A 17,875-nucleotide genomic window follows, 5' to 3' on the forward strand; every position below is an offset into this window, starting at 1 on the left:
CCCCGGTGAGGTAACATGGTTAATACACCCAGTGCCCCGGTGAGGTAACATGGTTAATACACCCAGTGCCCCGGTGAGGTAACATGGTTAATACACCCAGTGCCCCAGTGAGGTAACATGGTTAATACACCCAGTGCCCCAGTGAGGTAACATGGTTAATACACCCAGTGCCCCAGTGAGGTAACATGGTTAATACACCCAGTGCCCGGGTGAGGTAACATGGTTAATACACCCAGTGCCCCAGTGAGGTAACATGGTTAATACACCCAGTGCCCCAGTGAGGTAACATGGTTAATACACCCAGTGCCCCAGTGAGGTAACATGGTTAATACACCCAGTGCCCCAGTGAGGTAACATGGTTAATACACCCAGTGCCCCAGTGAGGTAACATGGTTAATACACCCAGTGCCCAGTGAGGTAACAAGGCTATAGCAGAAACAGGAGGGCTCCCTCAAACGGGTTCACGAGTGCAGTATTGTATAGCTGCTTCACACAGGTATAAACAAACCATAACGAAAGAACAAAAGAAAGAAAGAACAAAGAGCCAGGTTCAGGGTTTCAGGGTGTGTGTTTACTTCCTGAACATCATTTAACAGCAGGTCTTCCTACAGCTGCTGTCTGTTGTGGAGTCATGCTGAGGACGCACCAAAGCCCAGGAGACACGCCGCAAGATTAGATTACATATTTATAGAAACACCATATTAAAAGAATACAATAAGAAATAGGTTTCATAATGTTAGAAGCATTAATATTAAAACTAAAATCAATCATTAAAAGCTACATGTTTTTTAAGTGTGAACTACACTGAACCAATCATGCTCACTGCTGGGGTGTTACTCCTGCCACTAGGGGGTGCTCCCACTAATTGCCATATTGCCTCTCTCAGTGTGGCATGCAGCACAGCCTGTGCCTGACCAAGTGTCCACTCTGTGCTCTGAAGAAGTGTTGGGCTAAGACCACCACAACATAGGCACGAAGGCTCACAGTAAGATGTTTTCACACACTTCTGTGAGTCAACCATTTTCCATATTTAGACCTTTTGTCCGATTTCAGATACATTATTCTACACAAGCTTCAAACAAGAGTATGACACCGTACAAAAGTGCAGAAGAGACAGACTCAATGGGCGGTCTCTAGGAGGGCTTCCGATTTACATGGTTTTCTGATTGGTTATTCTGTTCAGACACTCTTCCTAGCCTCCGCCCTTGGGCTGGCCTTGTCTGAGGACTCTGAGCTCTGATTGGTTGCTGCATCTTTCTTTCTTGTATCTTTGCTGTCAATCACAGCATGCTCACGCTTCACCAACTCCTCCAGCTCTGTCTGTGATAAAAATATGTAGATGACAAGAAGTTGTTGTCAACCTACAGTTCTGAAACTGTGCGTGCGACAGTGTGCGAGAGTGTGTTTGTGTGTATAACGGTGTGGTTTAGTATGCATGTGTGTGGTTGTGTGTGTGCTGTTTTTTTGTGTTTCCATTACCTTCCATCCCAACAGCTCTGCTAGAGCCAGACAGCCGTCATCACAGGTGTTGATGTACGCCACGTCCCTGTCAACAACACAAAGCCATCGTCATAATAATCGTCAGCAGCTTCTAAACGTCCAAAAAATAAACCAGAACCCAGACGTTGCAGAATGAAGGGTCGGTGCTGACACTGGGAGAGTGTGTGCACAATTACTACAAGACTACACTGTGTGCACAATTACTACAAGACTACACTGTGTGCACAATTATTAGGCAAGTCATATTTTTGAGGATTATTTTAATTAATCACCAACTACAGTGCTCTTGTTTAATCCAAAATGTCAATAAACCTCAAACACGACCGTTTCACAAAGTAAAAAGGACACAAAGGCTTACTTTGGAGAATATCTGTATGTGCACAATTATTGGGCAACTATTATTGTGCACAATTATTATGCAGCTAAATGAAAAAAACATTTTCACATGTCACATTCTTTTTTGCAGCGTGACGGAGGCGTGTACTGACCTGTGTGGTGTGACGGAGGTGTGTACTGACCTGTGTGGCGTGACGGAGGCGTGTACTGACCCGTGTGGTGTGATGGAGGCGTGTACTGACCCGTGTGGTGTGTTGGAGGCGTGTACTGACCCGTGTGGTGTGTTGGAGGCGTGTACTGACCTGTGTGGTGTGTTGGAGGCGTGTACTGACCTTTGTGGTGTGACGGAGGCGTGTACTGACCTGTGTGGTGTGACGGAGGCGTGTACTGACCTGTGTGGTGTGATGGAGGCGTGTACTGACCCGTGTGGTGTGACGGAGGCGTGTACTGACCCGTGTGGTGTGACGGAGGCGTGTACTGACCCGTGTGGCGTGATGGAGGCGTGTACTGACCCGTGTGGCGTGATGGAGGCGTGTACTGACCCGTGTGGTGTGTTGGAGGCGTGTACTGACCTGTGTGGTGTGTTGGAGGCGTGTACTGACCGTTGTGGTGTGACGGAGGCGTGTACTGACCTGTGTGGTGTGACGGAGGCGTGTACTGACCCGTGTGGTGTGACGGAGGCGTGTACTGACCCGTGTGGTGTGACGGAGGCGTGTACTGACCCGTGTGGCGTGATGGAGGCGTGTACTGACCTGTGTGGCGTGATGGAGGCGTGTACTGACCTGTGTGGCGTGATGGAGGCGTGTACTGACCCGTGTGGCGTGATGGAGGCGTGTACTGACCTGTGTGGTGTGATGGAGGCGTGTACTGACCCGTGTGGTGTGACGGAGGCGTGTACTGACCTGTGTGGCGTGATGGAGGCGTGTACTGACCTGTGTGGTGTGATGGAGGCATGTACTGACCCGTGTGGCGTGACGGAGGTGTGTACTGACCTGTGTGGCGTGATGGAGGCGTGTACTGACCCGTGTGGTGTGATGGAGGTGTGTACTGACCTGTACGCTTTATCAGAGTCAAAGTCCATCCCTCCTCCAAAGCCCAACAGTCCCGCTACGAAATCCGACTGGCGGCAGATAACAGAACATGGTTACTGAGAGTCAGATGCACAGACAGCAGAATCCTGGCATTGATGGGGCTGAGCGGCACCTGTCCAGTCTTCTCCATGTTGATCAGAAGACGAGGACAACTGTTTGGAACCCTGGTCACACAACACAGGAGTCAACACAGAGGCAAAGGACCCAACAGCATTACAGACACTGAGCCAGCAGGTGGTGCTGTGGTGCGGTGTGGCGAGAGTCCCGCCGTGTCTCACCGGCCCACTAGAGACGCAAACGGCTGAACCTGCAGAGACGTTCCCATTATGATGAGCAGATCACAGCTAGGAAAGTCCTGGGGGAGGGGGAGAGACCGTGAGGGAGGAACAGAGATGTCGAGACAGAGACAGAGTGGTTGTGCACTGTAATAAGTGCTGTGTGTCAGTCATTTTAAGAATGACTCTCTTACATTTTTCATTGAGGTGAAGAATCGAGATGGAAGACCCTCCCCAAAGAACACAATATCTGGAGCAGAAGAGAAGAAAGGCTGAATGCCAATCAGTGCTGATTAAAGTGCAGGTTTACACACTTCACAAAAACAGCTATTAATAAAGCATTTAATAACATGTCAGGTTAACCCTTAAAGCTCTAGACATATTTAGTAGGAACTAATCATTATTCAGTAGCTACATTAAAAATAACCTTATCAAATTTAACTAAATACCATAATCTACTTACTGAAGCCAAGTAACATGTTTATAATCTTAACAAGAGAGTGTTCAGAATAACCATACCACATTCGCATGCATCCGTAGACCTTTCACTGTTCATTTACACATTATTTATAATAAATTAATTACCGTGCCAAAAAAGGAAAGGAGAAACTATGTTGAGACAAAACACCAGTATCAAAGAAACCAGGAAGGCGTCCGAACTCACCAGGTTTAACAAGACTGCTGCACGCCTCACACTTGGGAACATCTTCAGTGAAGATCTTCTCTGTGTATGAGGGGCGACAAAGCAGAGCATTATGGGTAATTCCAGTTAGCCACATGCTCACACAGCCAAAGCAGGAGTGTGTGTAGGTGGTGAAGGCAGTGGTGAGTGTGTGGAGGTGGTGAAGGCAGTGGTGAGTGTGTGGAGGTGGTGTACACAGTGGTGAGTGTGTGGAGGTGGTGTACACAGTGGTGAGTGTGTGGAGGTGGTGTACACAGTGGTGAGTGTGTGGAGGTGGTGTACACAGCGGTGAGTGTGTGGAGGTGGTGTACACAGCGGTGAGTGTGTGGAGGTGGTGTACACAGCGGTGAGTGTGTGGAGGTGGTGTACACAGTGGTGAGTGTGTGGAGGTGGTGTACACAGTGGTGAGTGTGTGGAGGTGGTGTACACAGTGGTGAGTGTGTGGAGGTGGTGTACACAGTGGTGAGTGTGGAGGTGGTGTACACAGTGGTGAGTGTGTGGAGGTGGTGTACACAGTGGTGAGTGTGGAGGTGGTGTACACAGTGGTGAGTGTGTGGAGGTGGTGTACACAGTGGTGAGTGTGTGGAGGTGGTGTACACAGTGGTGAGTGTGGAGGTGGTGTACACAGTGGTGAGTGTGTGGAGGTGGTGTACACAGTGGTGAGTGTGTGGAGGTGGTGTACACAGTGGTGAGTGTGTGGAGGTGGTGTACACAGTGGTGAGTGTGGAGGTGGTGTACACAGTGGTGAGGTGTGGAGGTGGTGTACACAGTGGTGAGTGTGTGGAGGTGGTGTACACAGTGGTGAGTGTGTGGAGGTGGTGTACACAGTGGTGAGGTGTGGAGGTGGTGTACACAGTGGTGAGTGTGTGGAGGTGGTGTACACAGCGGTGAGTGTGTGGAGGTGGTGTACACAGTGGTGAGTGTGGAGGTGGTGTACACAGTGGTGAGTGTGTGGAGGTGGTGTACACAGTGGTGAGTGTGTGGAGGTGGTGTACACAGTGGTGAGTGTGTGGAGGTGGTGTACACAGTGGTGAGTGTGTGGAGGTGGTGTACACAGTGGTGAGTGTGTGGAGGTGGTGTACACAGTGGTGAGTGTGTGGAGGTGGTGTACACAGTGGTGAGTGTGTGGAGGTGGTGTACACAGTGGTGAGGTGTGGAGGTGGTGTACACAGTGGTGAGTGTGTGGAGGTGGTGTACACAGTGGTGAGGTGTGGAGGTGGTGTACACAGTGGTGAGTGTGTGGAGGTGGTGTACACAGTGGTGAGTGTGTGGAGGTGGTGTACACAGTGGTGAGGTGTGGAGGTGGTGTACACAGTGGTGAGTGTGTGGAGGTGGTGTACACAGCGGTGAGTGTGTGGAGGTGGTGTACACAGTGGTGAGTGTGGAGGTGGTGTACACAGTGGTGTGTGTGTGGAGGTGGTGTACACCTTTCATCCACTCCATGCTGTATTCCTTCCTACAGGACAGGCTCACACAGTGGGAGGTGTGGAAGGTGCCATGGGCTTCAATCAGGTCCTCTCCTTCCAGGCCAGCGATTCTCTCCAAAGTATCAATGTTCTGACAGATACACAGCACAAAGCAAAACAACCCCCCTTGACTGGACAGTGGCAGTTAGTGACCGTCGGGACAACGCCAGCACAACAGTGGTGGACAGGTGGGCGGGGCCTGTAGTGCAGAGACAGGAAGCGTCACCTGTGAGTAACAGCGTTTCAGGAACCCTTTATCCTTCAGCATCTTGATGAAGTAGTGGCACGGTGTAGGCTGCAACACAAACAAAGACATAAACACACCAGGCCGGGACACAGCTCGTCCCTGGAGATCTGCGAGTGACGGTGACGTCTCCTACCTTGAACTGTCCTGGGTACAGCTCTCGCGCCAGAGCAAAGAAAGGCTCGGGATGTCTCTGCCAGTGTGAGGAAGAGAGAGGTGTCAGTCACCTGAGACCCTGTCCAATCACACCACTCAACGCCACGCCCCAGAAGGCCCACCTTGAAGTAATCGATCTGGAAGATGGCCTCTGGGTAGGGAAGATTGTACTTCTGCAAGTTGGCATAGAGACCAGTTCCTGGGGAGCGGAAGTCAGGGATCCCAGCAGCTAAGGACAGAGGACAGAGACCTGCTGTTACAGCTCAGGGCACCCTGACCTTAAACTCACAGGACAAAAAGGAGCATCTCTAACCTATTTAATGCTTAAAATTCAAGTAAACAGAAGTGTGTGTGAATCTGGAGGTGTGTGTGACTCTGGAAGTTACAGAAAGACTCACATGTCGATATCCCTGCACCCACCATACAAATGATGCTCTTGCCTAAAGAAACAAGTTGCAGAAACCACTGGTGAAGGGACTGCCAATGTGTTTGGTAAAATAAAAAAATTTAAACTTGAAAATGTCCATTGTATCATGCTTTGCTTTTGCAATGTAGGCTACAGATTACATTTCCAACCTGCCACCTCGCACCTGACACCAGCACCAGAGAGCAGTGTGAAAACGCACAGGCTACAACAGACGAGCAGAGGGCGCTCGTACTCACATTTACCACTCAGGATGTACCGGGCCACGCCCTCCAGCGTTAGTTCATCCAGAACTTTGTCTGCAGAACTAAGGCCGAGTGTCCGAGAGAAGAGACTGCGCAAGAAGTCCACTAGAAAAGAGGAGTGTGTTGAAGTTAGTTCGTAAATAACGAGGAATGACGAGGCCGGGAGGGACGGCACTTACTTTCACCGTCTCCAGTGGCGTCCTCTTCCTCACCGCTCTCGTCCGACTCAGCCTAGAGGGACAGGACAGAGGGACGGGGCAGAGGGACAGGACAGAGGGACGGGGCAGAAGGGACAGGGACAGGACAGAGGGACGGGGCAGAAGGGACAGGACAGAGGGACGAGGCAGAAGGGACAGGACAGAGGGACGAGGCAGAAGGGACAGGAAAGAGGGACGGGGCAGAAGGGACAGGGACAGGACAGAGGGACAGGACAGAGGGACGGGGCAGAAGGGACAGGACAGAGGGACGGGGCAGAAGGACAGAAACGTGTCAGAAAGTCAGGCTGTCGAGGTGACTCACACATATTAGGGCGCTCTACGCCTCAAACGTGGATTCCTGTGGTGAGCTAAGCAGTCATGTGCACCCTGCAGCCAGCTGAACCTGAACCCATGTCCTCCATCTTAAACTGAGATCCTTCCTTAGAATCAGGACCCACTGCTAAAATGTGTTAAGCTTTACAAAAGCACACTAAGTTAAAGTAGCTAGTAATACATTCAATACCTCGGGCTGTGCTCTATCATTCAGGTCTTCTGCGCTTTTAGTTGGTTCTGTGAAACAAACAAGTGTCATCACCGAGATTAAAACGCTTCCTGCCAGATGACCATCTGTCTCCATAATATTAATATTTACATGACTGGACTGGACAGGGTTGTTCTGAAACACAGATTTACACATTTACTGGTAATACATTATCAGTACCTTGAGACTCAGACATCTAGCTACCCGTCTTGAACTCGATACGAAGTACTGAAGAGACCGTTAAAGCAGTGAGTTAGACCAGAATGTAGTAAAGTACCGGCTAACCTCGCTAGCGTTAGCCACTTATTTAAACGGACGAGGGATTGTTGTTGTGTGTCATGACTCGTCTCGCGCAGTAAGCCGGTCACTTCCTGGTCGCTTCCGCATTCCCATTATACGTCAAAAATAAACCCCGCCCAACGCCAGAGGGCGCTGACAAGCGAGTCCCAAATGAAACTGATAAAAACATTACTTTAGTCTTTAGAAGTACATATTACACTAGAACAGCACATTTGTACATGTATATTCACCTGTATAAACCTCGAATGTGTTTCTGCTACCGAGTACTGATTAACTACTATTAACTGTACTATTAACTGTACGTAGCAGCGACTCTGGTGTCCTGCAGAAGAGAACCCGTTTGCTGTAGAATTAAAAATGTGTAAATCTTATTTGCTATTTCAATGTACCACATACTTATAATTATAACTATGTCCATAATTAAATGAATGTATTTATAGTGAATAAATAGTGGAAACTAGTTCCCGTCCATTAATTCTGGACCTGCTCTCGGGTGCCTCTAGTGTCTGACCAACACGAAACACATCACGGACCAGAGACTGATCACTACTGACAATTCTCTGCATCTAGTTATATTTTCGCAACAAAATTCGTCCGGGTGGAAACCGAAAGCGTATCAGAAATGCTAGCTATATTGCTGCATGAAATATAAAACTGCCGTCTACAAAGAAATGTGCCCTAAACTTCAAGTGCAAAGCCATCCAGGATGTAGGTCCAGAGGTAACTGCATGGCAAATTAGTAAACCTTTTTACTTGCTTATCTTAACACAAACGTTATTATTATATTATTTAACATTACACAGCTCCTCAACATTATTTAGGCTTTGTAGAATATGCAGTATCACAAGAACTAATCTGGGGCTATGAATTCTGTACCTTTCCCGACATGGTCTGCTGGGCACCCTGTACATCCAGTAGGAGTCTGTAATAAGGATTATGGGATTTACCGCACGGTCCTAAATAAATCTGACACCGGCAAGTGTTAACAGCCCCCACACATGGAAAAAGGAGCCACCCTAACCTTTTTGGTCAAATCATATAACTGTCATATCATATAATTTGTCAAAGATATAACTGTACATCATTTTAAATAATGCTTTATTATACAGTTTGTAAAACACCAAACATACTTCAAGTCAATACACCATAAACAAAAGCAGCTGCAAATTCTTGATCTTGTATTATATAGAGTCCTGTGTGAAGCAAGAGTTCTTCCAGGTCAGAGGCCATACAGCCTGCGAGAACAAAGCTCCATTGGATTCTGGTTCCTGTCCCACGGCCCCCGACACGCCGTGTCTACGCTCACCTGGCTGAGCCAGTGTCTGCGTTTGCCCCTGCGTCTCTGATCGTAGCCCCCTCCACCTGCTCCACCGTGCTGGGCCGGATGAGTCCCTGCTCATAATCCGCTCCGGTGACCTTGCAGAGGGGCAGCATCTCCTCCAGGAGGATATGCACCAGGCCAGGGTTCGCCACAGCCTCCAGCGACGACACGTCCAGACGTCGCAGTTTCCTGCAGTTCCAGACAAGAGACACCGTCTGCTGGGGTGCGTCTCACCTGTTCACAGCTCTTTTTGCTGGATCATGACATCTCTTCTCACTCACCCACCAACACACACCCACACAAACACACACAGCCATTCCCAACACCTCTAGGAGCAGAACATTGAGGCTGCCCTCCTTAAGGAGCGTTTTACAGCGTTCAGCAGGGTGAGACCCCCTCGTCTGGCCTACCGGAGGTGTTGCAACGCCGCCAGGCCCCCCACGGTGACGCGAGGACAGTGGGACACGTCCAGCTCCTGCAGGGTGTCCCCGAACACATGCAGGCGCGCCAGGAACCAGTCGTCCACCTGAGGACAGCCCTGCACACGCAGAGAACACAGGCCCCTCTGGCTCACTGGTAGTGTGTGGAGAGAGAGAGGGTTGGGAACACAGAGATTGTAGGGGTCAGTCCCACGAAGCAGGAGGCTCAGCTTCAATTTGTCAACCTGTCAAAGCTAGAACTCGTTAACATCATCACAGTAAAACGCCTATGTGGTGGTTTTGAGCAACACTGGATCAAAGGAAAGGTCTAATAACCACAAGGTGGCACCTGAGGTCTGAGCGCTCAGACACTGTCTGGATGTCCTGCTCCTGTGCTTTAGTACACGGCCTGCAGTGGGAGGACGGTGCCAACTGTATGTGGTGTGCTGTAGCGTGAGTGTGGCGGACATTCGGGAGAGGGTTACCGATGTTGTCCAGGCCGTTGTGGTTTATGAGAGTCCTGGTTACGTCAATCTCCTCAATAGATGAGTCAGGCGAGTTTAAGAAGTCGAAGCTAAACTTCCCTTTTGAGTTAGCACGAAACCACTCCGATTGGCCAGTGAACCTGGGGGTGGAGCCAAGAGGAGACCAAATGGATCAGGCAGTGAAGCATACTAATCCCCCCCCACACACACACAGCTGAGCAAGTGATCGTCCCATTATCCAGGGAAGTCTACAGTAGCAGTACTATAAGTCAAAAGGACAGAAATGTCAAAATAGATAGATGGCAAATGCCCTCCAACTAAAAATGACACTTTAATCTGTCTCTAGGATTTAATGCTGTAGCCATCGCTGCATCACCTAATTATTTAAAGTATGTATTTAAAGTATACACTATAAATTCTATAAACTTAAAGACCAAACTGCAAATGTGTAGTCTGCACTGTAAAGAAGTCAACATATATCCCCATATTCAAGTATGTTAGTCAGTGGCAGTTGTTTGTACCGGAAACCTCCTCCCAAATGTAGGATGTAATACGCAGCCGCCATGTTGACTCCATACCTCTCCTTAGTGTAACCAAAGTATCTGCAGGACAGAGAACGCAGACCTTCAGAAAGGTGCTACTGCAGCAGATCAAAATCATGAAGCACAAAGAACATATCTGGGTTGCAAAGTGAAAATCATTCCCACCGGGTGGATAATCTTAATCCTGCAACAGGGGGATGATCTTAACCCTGTGGCGTCTCTGTTCCTGATCATCAATAATGCAATGTATCAAGGTAGATATAATCAGTAAAAAAAAAACTTCTGTATTTTACTAAGAACTGAAGGCTGCTCTTACACGTTTTTCTGTCTGAGTGCGCGTGTCCTGAGCCGGCTGCCCCAGTGCAGCGCGTGCTCAACATCATAGTAGCGCTGACTCAGCCGCAGGAGGAACTTGGTGAAGCGCGAGGGCGGGGCGGCGTGCACGAGCCTCTTCGGTGCAGGGACACGCGCCAGCGCCGAGGTCCCGGTCCGGGCTCGAGACTGAGAAACGACACCGGTAATGAGCACTAGGACAGTTAACACTGCAATAAATAATGTTAGACATGTACTGACTTGGCTGTCTGGCCAACTTCATCTGTAATAATAAAATAAAGTGAAAGACAATGTGTGGATTGATCATGACTCTGTTCATTGTAGATTGAACATCCCAGTTAGATAGTTTAGGCAAATATCCAAGTTATTCTTATAACTTGTATATTCTTATACCGTAATGAATATTCTTATACCGTAATGAAAATTATATTTATGAGCTGGTTACCCAGTTACATTTAGCTAACAGGTTTGTCGTCACATACGCCAGCTACCGAGGAATCTACAGTACTTTATAAATTAGAGTTTGACAAAAGCCATTTACGACACCGTTTAATCTAGCTGGATTATTGTTTAATCTATTTACGCTGTTTTCTAATCTGTTTGATCTTAAACAGTAAACTAGGTTACATATCCGCAGCTCGATAACACATAGATGCAGGTATTCAGTCCAGTAGGGCCACCGCAGACCCAGACGCATGGGAGTCTATTAATGTAACTAATTTTATAGCCACAACTATAAATGAACGCATGTAAAGTCCTTCAAGAGTGAAGTGATCTCTGGATGAGAGATGTAACTCACCAACATGGAGGCAGCCATATTGACATATTACTCGTACAGTGACCGTAGAGGGACAAACATGCGAGTCTAGACTTTTAAAAAAGTTGTTCTAGCATTCAGCACCAGCTAAAATAAGAGTCGTTTTTGTAACGGAAGAAAATATTCTAATAAGCTTATTCTAATAATAAAATATTAAAACCCTTAAATATATGACTAAATATACAATTGAACAACAAAATTGCCTCACGAATGGTATGGTCCATTTTCTACCACACTAAATAATTTTCTGTCCTAGTGTTTGGTAGAAATCACATATCTAAGATAAACAATGACGACAAGCAAGGAAAAATTCAAAGAAATTAGAAAAGCTAAAAAAAAACTAAAGCAATGGTAGCGTTTATCTGAGTGAAACAGCAGGTGGAGCAAGAATGTAATGGTGTTCGGTTCTGAGGAGAGGCGTGAGAGAACTTGCCTTACAAGCACGTATTGTGTCAGATTGAAAAGCGCAAATTAACAGCAACATGACTCCTCATTAATTTTATGTACAAAATGTTTTTAATAACACACACACACACAGAGCTCCGGGACAACATTTGTTTCTTCTTTAGGTGTCTGATATTTTTCCAACTTCTAATATTACTTCCTTTCTATGTTTATATCATTTGTGTGCATTTATCACCACGACTGTCCTTATCTCGGGTCTTCTCTGGTGGACATGCTGTATTGTCCTCATCTTGGGTCTTCTCTGGTGGACATGCTGTATTGTCCTCATCTTGGGTCTTCTCTGGTGGACATGCTGTATTGTCCTCATCTTGGGTCTTCTCTGGTGGACATGCTGTATTGTCCTCATCTTGGGTCTTCTCTGGTGTCACCCCTGCTTGAGTCAGCCTGGTTAGTGTGTGATCTTGTGCAGATATCAGTCTTTGCGCTGTCCTTAATTCTTGCCCTTCTCCAGTCATCTGTAGGATTGTTTCATGTCAACCACCTCTGCTGTCTGTTTATGGTACATTCCATCAGCAGGACTGTCTTATGTCAACCACCTCTGCTATCTCTTCATGGTACATTCGATGAAGGGGCCAATCTATGGCACATCCTCTGCTTCTATAGCGACCATGTCCCCTGTCAGACTGATGCACGCCCTCATCAGCTCATCCTTGGGGGCCGTTGCTTGGTCCCCGCCTCCAAGACAGTGGCCCCTCCTCCATCCATCCGGCTGCCCTACCCCATAATGGGTGTCGGATTTTGGATATGAAGTGGAAGTTTAAACCTTTATAAGGTAATAATATTGATAATAAAATAAATAAATAATATCACAATAAGGTCACTTTTTAATTTATACCATTAGTTTAATAAAGAATCAAATGTCACCTTTTTGAAAGAAAAGATCATATATCAAAGATTTGACTTCATACTCAGCCGACCACATATAAGACGGAAGTTAGCATTGGTTACTAAGCAACAAATGTTGACCACGTCAAGGGCTTTTGAAGTAGTAGTGAGCATGTGCAAAATGCTGTTTCGCTAATGTAAACTGGTGGGGCCTCATTCTCAGGCTGCCTTGTCACGGGCCCAGTCTGAACCTGCCGAGACCTCCACGTCTGGGGCGACCGAGGAGCCCGTCTCTGATGGCCAGGTTGCTACTGAGACCCAGGCCTGTAATGATGTAAGTCTAGGTTTATTCATTGTGGTAAATAATAAGAGGATTCCTCTGTTATGTGCCGATCCTTTCCCACAGTGTCTGATATCTGTACTTCTCTTGCTGTTATCAGAGGTGTCAATTCCAGGTTCAGAAAGTAAAAGTCCTCACCAGGATTTTGCTCAAGCTTGCTAGATTTTCTAATTAGTGCAATACAGGTAAAATTAATGAAATCCACCCAATCCAGGTGAGGACTTTTACTTTCTGAACCTGGAATTGACACCTCTGGCTGTAATTCCCAGGAGAGTCTGGGACCCGACGGCGTTCAAGGCGATCGTCACGTGGTCGACGTCGCTGACAGTCCGGTGGAGCTGCGTCACCAGGCTTTTGTGACACAGCAGAGGGTGGACGGTATCGTTGCTCTCTGGGACAAACTGCCAGAGAGCGACAACGGCGAGGCTGTCTGCCCGCCATGTCACAGACACAGACTGGTGAAGGGACGGTTCAAAAGCAGTCATTCGTAGACCTTTGTTGTCGCTGGGACAGAGAGTCTGAAGCGGTAGGTGAACCTTCAGTAATCCAGTAGCTTCAGGATTTTCTAGTTTGGCTTGTAGCCATGTCACTGATTTCTGTCTGTGTCTGTCTGCAGCTGCTTCCCTGGACAGGGCAGCGGGCCTGCTCAGTGGCCCAGGGTGAGCTGCCTCGTCGAGGCCATTTGCCCCGGCGCTTTGTCGCCTTCACCCTGGCGGGCAGACCATTGCCGGCGTCAGGGTGAACAGGTGGGCTGCCGTCATGAGGGACTACAGCGTCAACAGGGAGGTAGTCCTGGGCAGCCCTGGCCTCGTGGCCCGGACCTACAGGCTGATTACTGATAGGCTGTGTTGCATTTTTGTTACAGGTACAACGCCAGGAAGAAGAAGCAGGAACAGGACGTTCTGTGCCTGAGCGTTGGCCAGTCCAGCACTCCCATGTGGCCTCGGAAGCCCTCCCTCCCGCGATGAGCTAGCTCCCGGAGTGTCCCGCACACGCCCACCAAGCCTATGACTTCAACATCAAGGCAGACGCTCCACGAGACAGCACGGCTTCCCACTTAGATTAGTGTGTGTTGGTGTACTAGTGTGTGCTGGTGTATTAGTGTGTGTTGGTGTATTAGTGTGTGCTGGTGTATTAGTGTGTGCTGGTGTATTAGTGTGTGTTGGTGGATTAGTGTGTGTTGGTGGATTAGTGTGTGTTGGTCTATTAGTGTGTGGTGGTGTATTAGTGTGTTCTGGTGTACTAGTGTGTGATGGTGTACTAGTGTGTGATGGTGGATTAGTATGTGATGGTGGATTAGTGTGTGCTGGTGTATTAGTGTGTGATGGTGGATTAGTGTGTGTTGGTGTATTAGTGTGTGATGGTGGATTAGTGTGTGTTGGTGTACTAGTGTGTGTTGGTGTATTAGTGTTGTGTTGGTGGATTAGTGTGTGTTGGTGTACTAGTGTGTGTTGGTGTACTAGTGTGTGTTGGTGTATTAGTGTTGTGTTGGTGTATTAGTGTTGCGTTGGTGTATTAGTGTGTGATGGTGGATTAGTGTGTGTTGGTGTACTAGTGTGTGCTGGTGTATTAGTGTTGTGTTGGTGTTCTAGTGTGTGATGGTGGATTAGTGTGTTGGTGGATTAGTGTGTGTTGGTGTACTAGTGTGTGATGGTGGATTAGTGTGTGTTGGTGTACTAGTGTGTGTTGGTGTATTAGTGTTGTGTTGGTGTTCTAGTGTGTGATGGTGGATTAGTGTGTTGGTGGATTAGTGTGTGTTGGTGTACTAGTGTGTTGGTGTATTAGTGTTGTGTTGGTGTACTAGTGTGTGATGGTGGATTAGTGTGTGCTGGTGGATTAATGTGTGTTGGTGGATTAGTGTGTGTTAGTGTACTAGTGTGTGTTGGTGTATTAGTGTTGTGTTGGTGTGTTAGTGTACTAGTGTGTGTTGGTGTATTAGTGTTGTGTTGGTGTACTAGTGTGTGATGGTGGATTAGTGTGTGCTGGTGGATTAATGTGTGTTGGTGGATTAGTGTGTGTTGGTGTACTAGTGTGTGTTGGTGTATTAGTGTTGTGTTAGTGTACTAGTGTGTGATGGTGGATTAGTGTGTGTTGGTGTACTAGTGTGTGTTGGTGTATTAGTGTTGTGTTGGTGTACTAGTGTGTGTTGGTGTATTAGTGTTGTGTTGGTGTACTAGTGTGTGTTGGTGTATTAGTGTTGTGTTAGTGTACTAGTGTGTGATGGTGTATTAGTGTTGTGTTGGTGTACTAGTGTGTGATGGTGTATTAGTGTTGTGTTAGTGTACTAGTGTGTGATGGTGGATTAGTGTGTGTTGGTGTACTCCCCCTCTCTTCTCCTTTCTCCTCCTCTCCCTCTCTCCTCCTTTCTCCTCCTCTCTCCCCCTCTCCCGTGTGCTGTCATAGGCTTCAGCTCACTCCTCTGCTGCCCTGAAGACACATGAGGTGTAACCAGGTAAAAGAGACCAGTGCACAACCAGAGCCTGTATAATTAGCACATTCACCTGTATAATTAGCACATTCACCTGTATTTTTGCTCAGAGGAGCCGGCAGTGCCGTGAGGAGCTCAGGTCCTGCTCAGAATCACTGCAGTGTTAGGATGTCGGGCACATTAGATATACATGGTTGGTTGGACTGACCAACGTGAGATGGTGTGGCCCGGCCTACAGGGGGCGCCAGCCATGTGGCTGTGCTCAGACGACGAGGCCTTTTGCTCCCGGGAAGTGACGCACTCGGCCCGCCATCTGTCTGCGCATTAATCCCCACAGCGCTTAGCGATATTACCGCCTGGCTTATCGCCGTGGCAACAGGCCTTCAATCCCAACGTAGCGCTGCAATCATGTGACTGTCAGGGGCGGGGGTGGGGAATGGTAGAGGGACACACACACACACACATGCGCACATATACACATATACAACATATACACACGGCATTCACCATTTTAATGGCTCTACAGCAGAAGAAACTGAATGGAAAATACAGTTTCTGTAGAACCTCTGAAATCCAAACTGGGTTTCTGGCTCAGAATACCGACTCCTTCAGCTCTCAAGTCTCATTTTGTTGTGGTGTTTACATCACGTAGCCACATCTACCTGGAGAAATTAACAGGGAACATGGCCCATCATCACTACAGTTTCACCATATATCTTAAATGATCTGTAACCCAGTCCCTTTAAAACACACACACACACACACACACACACACACACACACACACACACACACACACACACACACACACACCCACACACACACACACACAGTGAGAGAGACAGTAGATGAATCGCAGCTCATACAACATTCAGGCTATTTTATTCAGTCATGTACAGCATACAAGGTCAGCTGGATAAAAAAACAACAGATTTCCTTCTAAAAATCAGAAACAGGTACATAAATTCTGCAGAATCGTAGCACAGAGTGGTGAGGCAGTGATCTTCACCGAGCTGAGGAGGACCAGGAGCTTCTGTAGACTCCAGCTCTGTCAGCTCTCTCCGCAAGCTGCCCACACTGCTCTCAGATCTGTGACAGTGCATAGCTGTGCGTGTGTGTGTGTGTGTTAACAGCGCCACTGCGAGTGTCAGCCTGGAGACGGCACTTGGCTGCAGGAGACAGAATCTGTCCTGGTCCAGCTGCAGTAAGTGGTGGAGTGAGTGGAGTGAAGTGGGCCTTCGAGACGATACACAACCACATCCACAAAGCCTCGAATTTAAAAAACAGAACATAGAAAAGTTTCTGCAGCCGGCTGCTTCCTCCTGGCCACAGATCTCAGCACCTCCTCCATTAGATGGGCTAATTGATCCACTGTTATGATGGTTTAAAGGGTTGCAGACTGACTGTATGAAATTCTAAATGCACAACAGCCAGTAGGTCCAACACTGCGCTGTCCTGCGTCAGGTCTGTCCTGCATCAGGTCTGTCCTTCGTCAGGTCTGTCCTGGGTCCTTTCAGAGGGCATTTCAATGCCAGAGCAAAGTTGCATATACAAACTCCATCTTTTTAGTATGGCTTTTAATATTTTACCTACTTTTACTACTGTATTCCTGGGTTTGATTAGACTGTCCTGCCATTTGCACAGTAAAGTCCTGGATTTGATTAGATTGTCTTGCCATTTTCATTTGGATAGTGGTAATAATGGTAGCTGCTCTGAGAAAGCGCAGGTTCTAGTGCAGTATATCATTGAGTCATTGAGTAAACCAGTTAACCAGCATTAGGAGAGATGATGCAGTCTTACAAGAGGCTCCCATTTCTCTAATGATACTGAATGAGGACCAGCAATCCATAGGTTCTAGTTCAAAGGTCAGAGACTCGGTCAGCCCTTTTCTGGGGTGGAAAAGGAGCTTATTTATTACAGAGATTTAGGGCATTTGACAGCAGAGAATACATGTAATCTATTTTTCTATTTATAATATATCTAGGTGTGCAGGTGCTGTAAATTGATAAACAGACAATATGGTGTGGATACCCTGATTCCTAGAATATACCCTGATGTCCTGTATTGTTCATTAGTTATTAGCAGGCAGGTAATATGTGTTATAACAGATCTAGAATCAGCCCTGTACTCACTATACGTTGGACATACGTGTAGGTTGCACATACGTGTACACTATACGTTGAGATATCAGAATGGTCTGATGGGGTCCCACATTCTAAGCCTGTGTTCGTTCATTTATTACTTGTGGAGTTAGATGGTGGTGTGGACACTGCTGGCTTCAACAGCACAGCATAGTGGTGATATGATTGGTTAAAACTGATCTGGGGCCAGTTTTAAACAGGATTTTTGGAGGGAAAACTGGTCTTGGGTGCATTTGAAAAGCATCAGTACTACCTGGAGCACAGAAAGCGATCGCAGACCCAGCCAGCATTTACAGACCTGT

At 47.5% G+C, this 17,875-nt stretch overlaps 2 protein-coding genes across 2 annotated transcripts; both read right to left on the reverse strand.

The window, feature by feature from the left end:
* Nucleotides 1-549: 549 nt before the first annotated feature.
* Nucleotides 550-7,539, reverse strand: sirt2 (sirtuin 2 (silent mating type information regulation 2, homolog) 2 (S. cerevisiae)). Its single transcript, XM_076981081.1, has 16 exons — nucleotides 7,338-7,539; nucleotides 7,140-7,186; nucleotides 6,599-6,650; nucleotides 6,414-6,524; nucleotides 6,149-6,190; nucleotides 5,873-5,979; nucleotides 5,731-5,787; nucleotides 5,577-5,645; nucleotides 5,312-5,441; nucleotides 3,867-3,926; nucleotides 3,397-3,452; nucleotides 3,206-3,282; nucleotides 3,040-3,091; nucleotides 2,889-2,956; nucleotides 1,480-1,546; nucleotides 550-1,320 (listed from the first exon to the last, which is right to left on the reverse strand). The coding sequence occupies exons 1-16, from the start codon at nucleotides 7,351-7,353 to the stop codon at nucleotides 1,180-1,182; spliced, it is 1,152 nt and encodes a 383-aa protein (XP_076837196.1). The 5' UTR covers nucleotides 7,354-7,539; the 3' UTR covers nucleotides 550-1,179.
* Nucleotides 7,540-8,538: 999 nt separating this feature from the next.
* On the reverse strand, nucleotides 8,539-11,428 carry dmac2 (distal membrane arm assembly component 2). The gene is made up of 6 exons (XM_076981414.1): nucleotides 11,357-11,428; nucleotides 10,541-10,725; nucleotides 10,204-10,284; nucleotides 9,683-9,822; nucleotides 9,189-9,351; nucleotides 8,539-8,967 (listed from the first exon to the last, which is right to left on the reverse strand). Exons 1-6 carry the CDS (start codon nucleotides 11,372-11,374, stop codon nucleotides 8,760-8,762), a joined length of 795 nt encoding a protein of 264 aa, XP_076837529.1. The 5' UTR covers nucleotides 11,375-11,428; the 3' UTR covers nucleotides 8,539-8,759.
* Nucleotides 11,429-17,875: the final 6,447 nt, after the last annotated feature.

The sequence above is a fragment of the Brachyhypopomus gauderio genome, chromosome 19 (assembly GCF_052324685.1).
Source record: "Brachyhypopomus gauderio isolate BG-103 chromosome 19, BGAUD_0.2, whole genome shotgun sequence".
In the NCBI taxonomy this organism is placed as follows: domain Eukaryota; kingdom Metazoa; phylum Chordata; class Actinopteri; order Gymnotiformes; family Hypopomidae; genus Brachyhypopomus; species Brachyhypopomus gauderio.

Bases quoted from the DNA above. Each gene is read 5' to 3' on its own strand.
- sirt2 (XM_076981081.1), bottom strand. The intron at 3,283-3,396 runs GTAAGAGAGTCA...CCCCTCCCCCAG, and splicing joins TCTTCACCTCAATGAAAAAT to GACTTTCCTAGCTGTGATCT. The intron at 1,321-1,479 runs GTAATGGAAACA...TTTTTATCACAG, and splicing joins CAGAGCTGTTGGGATGGAAG to ACAGAGCTGGAGGAGTTGGT.
- dmac2 (XM_076981414.1), bottom strand. The intron at 9,823-10,203 runs GTACAAACAACT...CTCCACCCCCAG, and splicing joins CATTTGGGAGGAGGTTTCCG to GTTCACTGGCCAATCGGAGT. The intron at 8,968-9,188 runs GTAGGCCAGACG...CTGGAACTGCAG, and splicing joins GCGGCGTTGCAACACCTCCG to GAAACTGCGACGTCTGGACG.